The 12064-nt window shown below is 48.7% G+C and overlaps 1 protein-coding gene across 7 annotated transcripts in view; it reads right to left on the reverse strand.

Moving 5' to 3' along the window:
- Nucleotides 1–848: 848 nt before the first annotated feature.
- CARD10 (caspase recruitment domain family member 10) overlaps nt 849–12064 on the reverse strand; it is a 43560-nt gene continuing 32344 nt past the window's right edge. For 6 of the 7 annotated variants that reach the window (XM_069082095.1, XM_069082092.1, XM_069082099.1 and 3 more), the window contains exons 14-21: nt 11543–11645; nt 6170–6419; nt 5967–6039; nt 5343–5442; nt 4553–4711; nt 4342–4457; nt 3495–3610; nt 849–2526 (exon numbers count right to left, since the gene is read on the reverse strand). In XM_069082095.1, the coding sequence (XP_068938196.1) occupies nt 2319–2526; nt 3495–3610; nt 4342–4457; nt 4553–4711; nt 5343–5442; nt 5967–6039; nt 6170–6419; nt 11543–11645 (1125 nt within the window). In that variant the 3' untranslated portion in view covers nt 849–2318. The remainder of the gene's footprint in view (nt 2527–3494; nt 3611–4341; nt 4458–4552; nt 4712–5342; nt 5443–5966; nt 6040–6169; nt 6420–11542; nt 11646–12064) is intronic. The other variant, XM_069082093.1, reaches the window with a different exon arrangement.

Raw genomic sequence — 12064 nt, forward strand, 5'->3', positions numbered from 1 at the left:
GCCTTGTAGCTTATCGAAGGGTACTTATCTTATGCACCCAGATAAATTGGGAGGTGGCCAGGTTGGAGACCTTTTCCTTGGCTCAATGTGAGATGGGTCACCTTATAATGAGTCAGAAGGCTGGGGGACTTTGATCTTGGATGTGATACACTAGCTGTGTGACCTCTGCAGGTCACAGAAACCCAGGGCCTGATGGCTCATCTGTAAAATGTTTGAGCAGCTGATCTCTGGAGTCTTTCCCAGTCTAGCAAACTATGAGCTTATCTGCATGACTTTGAATCAGTTTCTTCCCCTTTCTGGATCTCAGTTTCCTCATCTGTAAAAGTGAAGGGTTGGATGAGATAATGAAATCCTTTCAGTTTTTAAATCCTGGGATGTCTCCTTTGCTCCAGGTGACAGGGAACCTTTATATCTCATCTGAATCCCCAACAATCTGTGACAACGTATGGGGCACAGGTCATTCTTGTCCCATTTTGGACAGATCATGGAATTGGGACTTATGGGTGATAGTGACTTGCCCTATGCCTGTTGCAAAAGAAAGGTCAGGTCTCCAGGTGCTCTCAGTCCATCTGGGCAGGAGCAAAGAGGACAAGGGTCCTACAGGGTCAGGTAAGGTGATCCGGGCCCCAGACTGGCCCTTTGTTCTCACAAAGACAGGGGCCCAGCTGGCAGGCGGCAGCTCCAAGGCCAGGAGAGAAATCTGAGCTGCTGGGGGTGAGGAGGGGCTGGGCAGGCATTGAAAGGCCTCAGCAGCAGGAGTCCCCTGCAATGGGGAGCCAGGCAGGAGGAAGAAAGCGTGGTCAGTCAGGCCCTTTTGGGAGGAATGGGAAGCAGCAGCCAGATGCTGGTTTCTATATCAAATGGCGTTTAATTTTCTTCTTTGTACAGCAGATTCCTAATAAAACGAGTCTCTTAATAACTTACACACAGTGTAAGTGAAGTCTCCAGTTTTAGCCAACCACAGAAGTTTCCAGAGCTTTCATTCAGTGTCTCACAGGGGAACTGAGGTATGTGCAAATGCACATGTGTGTGCAAAAAGTGGGGCAAGATTGCCCGTGAGAGCATGAAGGTGTCTACAGTCACAGGGGAGAACAAGGAGATGCATGTGAACATGGGTAAGCTCTGCAAATACAGGTGAGACCACGTACACATGTGTTTGTACATATGCTATGCAAGAGCAGGGCAGCCTGGAGAGTCCTTGGGGGAAAGTGAGAGCTGATAACTGGTGTAAGAAAGGGCCAACGAGACCAAGCGGGGTCACATGTAATCGGGCCCACACGTCATCAATGGGCACATTTAACATGGTAACAGTGTGGTTCAGGAGAAAGAAATCTGGATTTGGACCCGAGAGCCTGGGTTCAAATCCTGCCTTTGGCATTCACCACTTGTGTGACCTGTAGAAAGTCACGACCCTTCCTGGGCTGGTCTTTGCGAGAAGTGCCTGTGACAAATGCATCGTGGGCATGTGTCTGTGTATGTCCGTAAGCAAGGGCTAGGTCGCAGCAGTGTGACCACTGTGCGTCTGTATGTACTTGTGTGTGCATGTGAGCACAGGCAGGAAGCCTCCATGAATGAGGGAGAAAGGAAGAAAGCCCAAAGGCACATGGGAGGCAGGTGTAGGCCCGTGTGTATGGAAGCACCCCAGGAGGCCGAACAACACAGTGAGGGCCAGGCAGAAGGAGCAGCAGCTAGACACAGGGCCTTTGGGTCAGGGCTTTGTTATGGACCAAACCTCTGGAGCAGGAGGTCTGGGGATGCCAGTGGGCCTTGCTTGGCATCGTGGTTTGTTAACTACATTCATAACTGAAGGGGACACTGAGTTTAGGTTAAAGACTAAAAAGAAAGCTGTCATTTTTTCCCCATCCAAGTTGACGGATGCCCTGAAATCTCTTCAGAGATTCTCACATGCGGTTGGGTGGCTGTGGACCCTGGGTTAAGGATCCCTGCTTTAGAGATTTTGCTTAACAGTCCAGGGTCAGGCTTTCCCCTGACTCCTGTCCATAGGATGGGAGCCTGCAGCCGAAAGACTGCTCAGGAGAAAGGGGAGCGGGGGAGAGGGCAGAGAAGAGAAGCACTGACACCCCCAACTACTCTGATCCCAGCTAGGGTGTCGAGTGTCCCTAAGAGGAGCAGAACAGGTGATCCATCCACCCCAGTGCCTCTGCAGCCAGAGATCAGCCTCCCAAAATGGGTGTGAGGGGCCACCTCCCAGAGTGAGGGAGGTCTGCACCACTTCAAAGTGCTTGGAGAAGGCACGAGTCAAGGGCAAGGAGAGGCACCCAGGCCAGCTGGGCTCCCGGCTCCACGCGCAGGGGCTGTCAGATCTCGCCACATTCCACCCACACGGTCCGGGCCTGCTCCTGCAGAATCCGGCCCCGGACCACCTTGGCCAGTTCTTCGGCATGGGCCCACGCATGTGTGTCCACCCGTGCCCAGGAGCACGGCAGGTCCCACAGCAAATGCTCCCCTCCTCGGCACTGCCTCAGGAGCTCTGAGTCTCGCCAGCCTGCACGGCCCAGCAAACTCCTGCCAAAGGGAATGTGAGGATGTGAGCAGGGAATGGAGGCCACCCAGGAGCAGACACTGAAGAGTGACCTAAGCTTAGCGTCCAGGGCCACCACGCTCGGCCCTCCCAGCTCAAACACTACCTCCTCAGGGAGCAGTGCTGATTCCTGCCCTCTGTACAGATCACATCTCTTCTCTGAACCTTAGTTTCCCCATTTGTAATATAGGAGTCAGGAAGATGTGAGTTCAAATTTTACCTCAGACCCTAAGTAGCTGTGTGACTCTAGGCAAGGTCCATGACCTCACTGTGCTTCAGTGACTTCCTCTGGAAAATGAGGGGGATAAACATCCTCTGAGGTCCCTCTCAGCAACAAACCTGGGATCCTGTGACCCCATAATCTATAAAGCATGTGTCCGCACATGTGTCTCTCCTCACTCTTCAAGAACAAATCCAACAAACAGTGATCAAACAGATCAAGGCCAGCGCTGGGCACTAGGTAAATACAAAATTTAGATAGGACACATTTCCTTTCCAGAGAGGGGGCTAACAGCCTGATAGAAGTAAAAGAAATAACTAATAATGCCTTCCCATTTCCAGAGTGTTTAGGTCTTACAGAGCAATGCTGAGAGGAAGGTACTTAGCATTTTAAGTATCCTATTTGACAGATGAGGAAACTGAGGGCCAAAGAAGGAAAGAAAGTGACTGTTCTAGGGTCACACTGCAAATAAGTATCCACAGAATTTGAACTCCCAGTGTAGCCCTCTATCTACGTACCGCCTGATTATCAGAGACTGTAGCTCTTGCTTTGTCCTGCCATGCCCTCCAAGCATTCCCAACCTTGTACTCCCAGCAAACAGCTTCTATCTCCCAGGCCCTCGCAGGACCCCTCAGGCCTGCTCCCACAGTCCTTTCCTGGGGACTGCTGCTGGCTGTTTCCCATGTCCCCACCCCAACACACACATCCACAGCCCCAGGTGAGCGGCCCCACCTGATTTCCCGTATATTCTTTTCCGTCACATCCACGTGGATGACAATCGGGTAGATCTCACTCCGCACCAGCTCCCTCACGCTCTGGGGGCTCAGTTCTAGCAAGCAGTGTTTGTTCTAGATTTGGGAATGGTTAAAAAGAGTCCTTTGGGTCACGTCTTCTGCCTCTGGAGTCAAAGACCCGGGCCACCGGCCACCAGGCACTACCATTGTCCCCAGCCCTGGCCATGGCCCCAGATGGAGCCAGGGTCATGGGAAGATCACGGGTTCTGTGCCTCACCTCCACCTGGAAATGTTACTCATCCAGACAAAATGAGGTGATTTGGCAGGGGGAGAAAAGCCCTGGCCTGAACATCAGGACACCTGGGTCCATGGGAGCACGGGGTCCAAGATCTAGAACTGGAAGGCCCTCAGAGGTCACGTGGCCCAACCATTCCATGGTATAGATGAAGCAACTGGGACCCACAGAGGCCTAGGGCCCTTGGGCAAGCCATGTTTCCTCATACAATAAATGGGAACAAAGAAACCCTGCCCTGTCCAGGACTAGTGTCATAGAATAATAGATCTGTGTGGGACTTGGGCGATCAGATTTCATGGAGGAGTAAACTGAGGCCCAGCATGGCTGGCTGCACAAGTTACCTCAACATGGTATGGTGGAGAGAGCTCCACTTGGAAGGGAGCCCAGAATTCTAAAGGAAAACTGCATGAGGGCCCCACAGAGATGGCCATGCCAGGCTCCCCGACTGCCACACCCAAGCTAACGAGTCTTGGCTCCCAACCCACTCATCCCACCTCCGTGCGCCAAGGATCACTGCCTAGCCCAGCCCTCCCTCTTCATGCTTCCATACCTTTCCAATAGATTCCTGGATGGTCCGGACTCTCACACCCAGGCCCTGAGGAACAGGTTGGGCCGAGGGGGCTCCCGGCGCTGTGGCGACCAAAGGTTCCTCTCCAGTGAGGCTCTCTGCAGGGGGTAGAGATGATCCGTCATTCTGTCTGCCACTTCTGGCATTTGCTGTCCCCTCCTCTCCCCTTCTCCCATCTCAGGCCTATCCTTACCTGCTGGACACACATGAAAGTCCAGGCGTGATGTAGGCAGGTCCAGAAGGTTTCGGATTAAGCGGGGGGCCAGGCATTCAGGGGACAGCACCACAGGACGGAGCGAGGATACCAGCAGAGGCCGGACTAAGCTATAGGGCTTGGTGCTCCTGTCAGGCTCTGGGAGAGACAGACAGGACAGCCTAAAGCCCAGGGCAAGTGCTCGGACTGCAGAGACTAGACTAGCCCTCCTCAGGAACCATCATCAAAATCTTATATCCACAAGCTAATAGGGCACACCCTTATCCCAAACTTCTCCCTGTGTGACCTTGGACAACTTAGGTCCCTTCTCTGGTCCTTCTCACAGGACCACAGCTCTCCAGCTGTGAGGGAGCCCAAGGGACATCTAATTCAACCCCTCTGAGGCACAGAGAGGTGAACTCACTTCAGCAGGACCACAGGAGCCTAGAACCAGACCTGGAAGGGACCTCTGAGATTACCTGATCCTATTCCCATCTCTTAAACATGAGAAGAGCAAAACCCAAGGTCATAAATGACAGGATTGGAACTTAGATCATGGATCATCAAATCTACAACTGGAAAGGACCTTGGAAATCCAACTCCCTTGCGTTAACAGCTGCGGGACTCAAGCAATAGAGAAAGGAAAGTTCACACGTTTTGCCTAAATAATGGGCTCTCCTCTACCCTAAACCCACGATGATTTCCACTACGCTATAGCTATGTCCATGTCTCTGAGAACCCAAGCTCGGGACATCCCAGGTCTGAGGGACAGTGGCCATAGGGGGCTCACCTGGGCAAGGGTCTAGCAAGAACTGCTCCTGGGGATCACCTGGACTCCCCGAGAGTCTGGGTTTCACCAGGCGGAGCTGGTCTAAGGCACGTTTCTTTAGCTGGGAGGACAGAGAGGGGAAAAGAGATTAAGAGAATTGACCAGAGCCCTGCCCTGGTCAATCAGGACAGGTGGACAAGATAGGACAGACAGACAGACTTTCAGACAGATAGACGGACAGACACTTTCAGACAGACAGGTCTTTCACACAAATGGACTTTCAGACAGACTTTCAGAAAGACAGGACTTTCCAACAGATAGACTTTCAGAAAGATACGACAGGCAGAAAGACAGACCAATAGGGCATTTATTAAGTGCCTACTACATACAGACACTGTGCTAAGAGCTGAGAATACCAGTACAAATGCAACAATCTCTTATCATCCTGCTTACATTCTAATGGGGAAAAAGGGGTCAGTCAGGGGTATAGGGTGAGGGAGAGAGCAAGGGCTGCATCCAGTCAAGGAGGTCAAGCAGGGCCTAGAATACTGTGCCAGAGTTTCCCTGCCCTTCTCTTAGCTCCATCACACCCAAAGGGAAAGAGAGAAGCCAGCCCACTCCCTCCCAACCCCAGCCCCAACTCACATTACTGCCTCGGTGACTCCTGGAGCGACCATAGTGTGGGCACTTGTCCTGGGCCTCCAGGAGCTGCTGGGCTCTGTAGGGAAGTAGGGGTATTGGTTAGGGGAGCAAGATCATAGTACCTCCCCTTTCTATACCCAGGGCCTTCCTCCCACACCTTGCCAGACAGGCCACCCCTCCCCGATGTGGGCACAGCCCTCGTTCACCTCCGGAAGTTGGGCACTGTGCCCTTGTCCAGGTCTCGAAGGGTGAGGGGGTCGACTCGGGCACAGTACCACTCAGGCCGGCCCTTGTAGGCTGGGTCCACCACACGTAAGATCTCTTGGCCTTTCACACACAGAGCCCGAGGGTCGGCCTGCTCAGGCAAGGGATGGTTGGCTCGGACATAGAAGGATTCAGTCCCTGAAGATCCCTTCTTGCTGATGATGTCAGAGTCCTCCCTGGGGGATGGGCAGACTAGGCCCAAAAAGAAGACATGTCTATGGAATTCTAGGGCCCCTTGTACACCTTCCCTGATACACTGCCCAGTCATGACCCTATCTGCCCTTCACAGCCTGGTGAGGCAGGAAGGACAAGAAATCACAGAATCTCAGGCCTGGAAGGCACCCAGAAGCCATCCAACATCCACAGCAAGTGGTCATTAAGTGTCCAGTCTACAATTATTATTCCCAGTCTACAGATGAGGAAACTGAGTCCCAGAGAGGTAATGGGTCCTGCCTACAGTCATGGAGTTGATAAATAACAGTCAGAATTTGAACTCAAGCCTTCTGACTTAAGGTTCAACAGTCTTTGGACAAGGGAAAGAAATGACAATCACGTTTCTCTAGGATTATAGGATTTACAAAGCACTCTAATCACCACAACCCTACAAATGCAAGTGTCTTTACATCCCTCTTTATAGATGTGAAAGCTGAGGCTTTGAGCTACTAGGTGCCATGCCCAGGGTCATACAGGGTCTGAGTCAGGATCTGAATTCAAGTCTTTCCCAACTCACAATGCAGTCAGTGCTCAATCCCAGTATATGGGGAGGTTACAAACCCATCAGGGAACATGGAGCCTAAGTAACAGGAGAGTCATAGGGTAGGAGGGACTGATGGGCAGAAACAGCATCAACAAATGCCCAGATGATGTTTCATGTATGCCTAAGAGAAGAGTCAGGCATGTGGTCAACAGGTATTTTCTAAATGCCAGCCACTGAACAGCAAGAAAGACAAAACCAGCGGCCCTACTCTCAAGACAAGATGTACATAGCTGGTATATACAGAGTGAGTGGAAGGCTTGAGCAATGAGGGGGACTGGGAAAAATCTTCTTTAGAAGGTAAGATTGTGGGGCAGATAGGTGGCGCAGTGAATAGAGCACTGGCCCTGGAGTCAGGAGGACCTGAGTTCAAATTCGGCCTCAGACACTTAACACTTACTAGCCATGTGAACTTGGGCAAGTCATTTAACCCCAATTGCCCCCCCAAAAAAAAGAAGGTAAGATTGGAGCAGAGCCTGGAGGGACTCGGGGAAGCCAGGAGTAGAGGTGGGAGAACGACGCATTCCAGGCAGGGATGCGGCCAGTGCAAGTACACGGAAGTCAGGAAATGTAATGACGTCTTTGATGAATTGCAGGAAGTCTGGGGTAGCTGAATCATAGAGTGCATGGAAGGGGATAAATGAGGATGGTGGAAAGATGGGAGTGTTTGGGGGGAAAGATAATGAGTTCTGTTTTGGACATAGTGAATTAGAGACATTTTTAGGACAACCAGGTAGAGATCTGCACTTGACTGTATCTTGAATGAATGGTTACAGATACAGGGCTCTGGGAATTGTTGGCATAGAGGTGGCAATTGAATTCATAGGAACAGATGAGGTCACCAAGTGAAATAGGAGAGAGGGAAAAAAGATAGTCCAGGACAGAGAGTTGGGGGACACCCACAGTTAGGGGTTAGGATATGGATGAAGAACCAGCAAAAGTGACTGAGGAGCAGTAGTCAGAGAGATAGGAGGAAAACCAGGAGAGCAGTGTCATGAAAATCTAGAGAGGAGAGAAAATCCAGGAGATGATGACACAGTGTCCAAGGCAGAAAGAGATCAGGAAGGACAAGGACTGAGAAAAGGCCACTGGATTTGGCCACTGGGAAACCTTTGGTAACGTTGGGGACAGTCATTTCAGTAGAATCACAAAGTCGGCAACCACAAAGCAGAGTTTGCAACAGAACAAGAAGAAATAAGTGGAAGGACAGAAACTTGAAACTTTGCTTCCTGGGTTATCTCAGATTTCACCTGTCAGAGTACTTAGTACAGACAGTCTTCTCAATTATAACTGAGAAGGGGGGGAGAAAATATAGGATGGTAGCTAGCAGCAATACTTGGACGAAGTGAGCATTTCTCAGGGCTGCAGGAGATGTGGAGGTATCTGTAGGTAGTGGGGAAGTAGCCAGCAGAAAGGGAGAGACTGAAGAGAAGAGATAGGTGACAGAGGGGGCAATCTGCTGGATGAGACAGGATGGAACCAGATCACTTGGGCAGGTAGAGGGATTTCCCTGGGCAAGAAGAAGACTCAGCTCTTCCTCTGAGACAAGGTGAAGGAAGAGGTAGAGGAAGATGAGAATGATGACTGGTGAGAGATAAGGAGAAGGGGGAAAGAGAGAGCTTTTGGAAAATGGTCTCAGTTTTTTCCAAGAATGAACTGAGCTCTTCAGCTGGGAGAGTACAGGAAGATGGTGCCATTTGAGGAAGAATGAGGAAAGATAAGAGGCTTGAGGAAAGTCGAGATTTGAAATAGCCACTGTGGACACTGGGATAGAAAATCAATTAGGAAACAAGAGAATGTTGTCCTGATGCAGTGTGTAGAGGAGACCCTGTCACCGGTTTCACGATTTCCATCAGCACCATTCAGTAGCTTGTGAACAGGAACAAAGGAGGTGAATGGCAGGAGTAATCAAGGGTTGGAGTTTGGCAAGACATGATTGGTAACAAAACAAGGAGGCAGAGACTTGAAGAAGGGACAGTATAGAGTCGAATGGGTTCCCCAAAGGATCAAGATTGGGAAGGAGAAGAGTAGAAAGAGTGAAAGGCTGATGGTCTGGGGGGAAAACTGAGGGGTGAAGGGACTGGGAGTCACTGTGAGGGCAAAGAATAGGGCTAGGGATTGTGAGATGGGAAGAGATGGAACAATAAAAGGTTCTGATCAGATTAAGGAATTTCAGAGTTGTTTGGGAACATGGAACATGTGGGTAGGTGATGGTGAATTCAAACATGCAGTGAGATTGAAAGACATGAGAACTCAGTAGATAAAGGAACTGAGAGGTAGGGTGTTTGAAGAAGTATCAGTATCTATGTTGAAATCCCACTGTATGATGATGGGAGTTGGGAAAGGCAGAAAGACCATGAGCCATGGAGTGAACTTAATTGAAGAAGGAAGGAGTGCATCCTTGGAGTCAGTAGATAAGTTACCAGGATCCAGATTGGGTGAGAAATGCAAACAAAATGAACCTCAAAGGAGGAAAGTTTTCTGAGTGATGGTGGTAGAGAGGGAGCCTGGAAGTGGCCATGGGAAGCAAGGAGTACTCCAGGTTCTCCACTACCACCTGTGAATTGGGAGTACAATGAAAAAGGAAAGAGGCTAAAGAGAGACTAAAATGAGATTAAGCTTAGCAGGGGCTGAAGTCAGAAAGAGCCCAAGGATGCTGATGGGAAGCCTGCATCCAGGAGAGGAATTTGTGGAGGTCAGATAGAGAACAGGCCACTAGAGAACTTTGGATCACTCCACAGTGACTATAACTTTAAAATATTTTCTTTTGTTTATTTTAAAGCATTCATTGCCTTATAATGATTAGCAATGAGGTCCCTCACTCTTGATGAAAAATGCTATCTGCCTCGGGAGAAAGAACTGATGAATGCTGGGTGCAAATAAAAAGCCCAAAGTGGGGGGCATGAACTGATTTCAGTAAAGAGAAATGGGAAGAGGGTGAAAACCTGTATCCCTTTCTAGGCAAAACAAGAGAAAAGAAAAGATGAAGACAACAAGAAGTCACTAGGCAGAAGCAACAAGTCAAAGCCAAGGACTGTCCTCTTAGGGGAAAGAATATCAGCTGATTCAAGATATAAAAAAAGAAGAAAAAGAAAGCAAAGAATGTCAAAATGAAGCACACTTTAAAATGCATAGATAAAAAAAGAATTAAGTTCAGAGGGAGACAGATAAGGAAAAGAGTTTTTCAACTAACGTGTCCAATTTGTCACATACCCTTTTTAAAAGCTGCATCTTTTTATGGTAATAAAGAATTGGATATTGAGGAGATGCCCATCAATTTCGGAATGACTGAGCAAGTTGTAGCATATGATTGTGATAGAATATTATTGTGCTACAAAAAACGAGGAGGGGGTAGTTTCAGAAAAATTTGGGAAGACTCATATGAACTAATGCAAAGTGAAGTGAGCAGAACCAGAAAAACATTGTAGACAGTTAACAGCAACATTGTTACAATGATCAACTGTGAAAGACTTAACTATTCTGATCAATGATCCAAGACAATTCCAAAGGACCCATGATGACACATACTACCCACCCCCAAAGAGAAGACTGATGAACTCTGAGTGGAGATTGAAGCATAATTTTTTCACTTTCATTATTTTTCTTGCTTTTTTGCAACATGGTTATGATGGAAATACATTTTGCATGATTTCACATGTATAATTGATAGCACATTTCTTGCCTTTTCAATGGGTGGGGTAGCAGCAGGCAGGAGGGAGAGAATTCAAAATTACTAAAAAATAAATCAATTTTCAAAAATAAAAAAGCTATCATGTAATAGAGATTCATGGTGATACAAGCTCTTTTTTGGTCTCTATGCAGGAAAATGTTCATGTTCCTTGGCACTAATCAAGGTCAAAAGAATAATTATAGCTAACATTTATATTACTATGCATCGGATATTATGTGACAATAATTATCTCATTTGATCCTTACAACAACCCTGGGAAACAGGTGCTATTATTCCCCTCAATTTATAGATAAGGAAATTGAGGCAAACAGGTCGAGTGACTTGCCCAGGGTCACACAGTTAGTAAGTATCTGAGGCTAGATTTGAACTCAGGTCTTCCTGACTGCAGATCAAGTGCTCTATCCTCTGCACTCCAGTAGCAACTGAGTAAAGAAGGCAGGCACCTGGCAGTCAAGAAGTCAGAATAGGGAGACAGACCCAGACTAAGGAGGCAGGCTAGGCTGTGACTTACTCCCAGCTCCACGCCTCACTTTCTCGTGACCTTGAGCATAAGCACTTTCAGCCTCTGCCGTGAATTAAGGATGTTTACATATGTGATCTCTAACATCTTATGAGCCTGAATCCTATGATCAGCAATCTCCATATATCCAATTTCTATTCTAATTCAAGTGGGAGGAAAACAAAGAAAGAAACTAAGAAGCCCAGACCAGTGAGAGAAGGGCAGAGAAGCAACCCTGCCCTCCCACTTGGTAAGGGCTGCAGTGCCAGGGAGAGTCTAGCTGGGAGGGCCCTCCCTTCTCTCCCACCTCTTCATCATAGGGCTCCCTCTGCAGACCAAGGCTAAGCTCCTGGAACACCTATGGTCCTCACCTTTCATGTCCTGAAAGAAGGCGAAAGTGGCAGCCTCATTCCAGTGCAGGGTGCTCAGCTGTCCCTGGACATCCTCCCGCCTTGTATTTTCTCTTCTCAGCTGCTGAGGCAGAGAACAGGAAGAAGTGAAGACATTACCCCCACAATATTAAGGTAGTTTGGGTTTGGATTGGGGCGGGGAGGGCAAACTTTCAGGAATACTCAAGGATGGACCTTAGAGATTGATGGAACATTCTCCCCCTGGCATCCTATCCTGGGCCTCTCCCCAGGCTGGATTCACCCCCAGTCACAGACACTCCCGTTCTCTCCTGCTCTCGGGGACTGAGTGAACAAAATAGAGTGAAAGGCCTTTATCCATAATATGTCAGCCTGGAGTTTGGATCTGACTGTGATCCTCTAGGTTCTTAAACTAGGGCCTATGAACTTGGTTAGATAGATAGATAGATAGATAGATAGATAGATAGATAGATAGATAGATAGATAGATAGATAGATAGATAGATAGATAGATAGATAGATAGAT

The sequence above is a fragment of the Petaurus breviceps genome, unplaced genomic scaffold (genome assembly GCF_028583685.1).
Source record: "Petaurus breviceps papuanus isolate PSGF00001 unplaced genomic scaffold, PetGlider_PUasm1.0 156, whole genome shotgun sequence".
Classification (NCBI taxonomy): domain Eukaryota; kingdom Metazoa; phylum Chordata; class Mammalia; order Diprotodontia; family Petauridae; genus Petaurus; species Petaurus breviceps.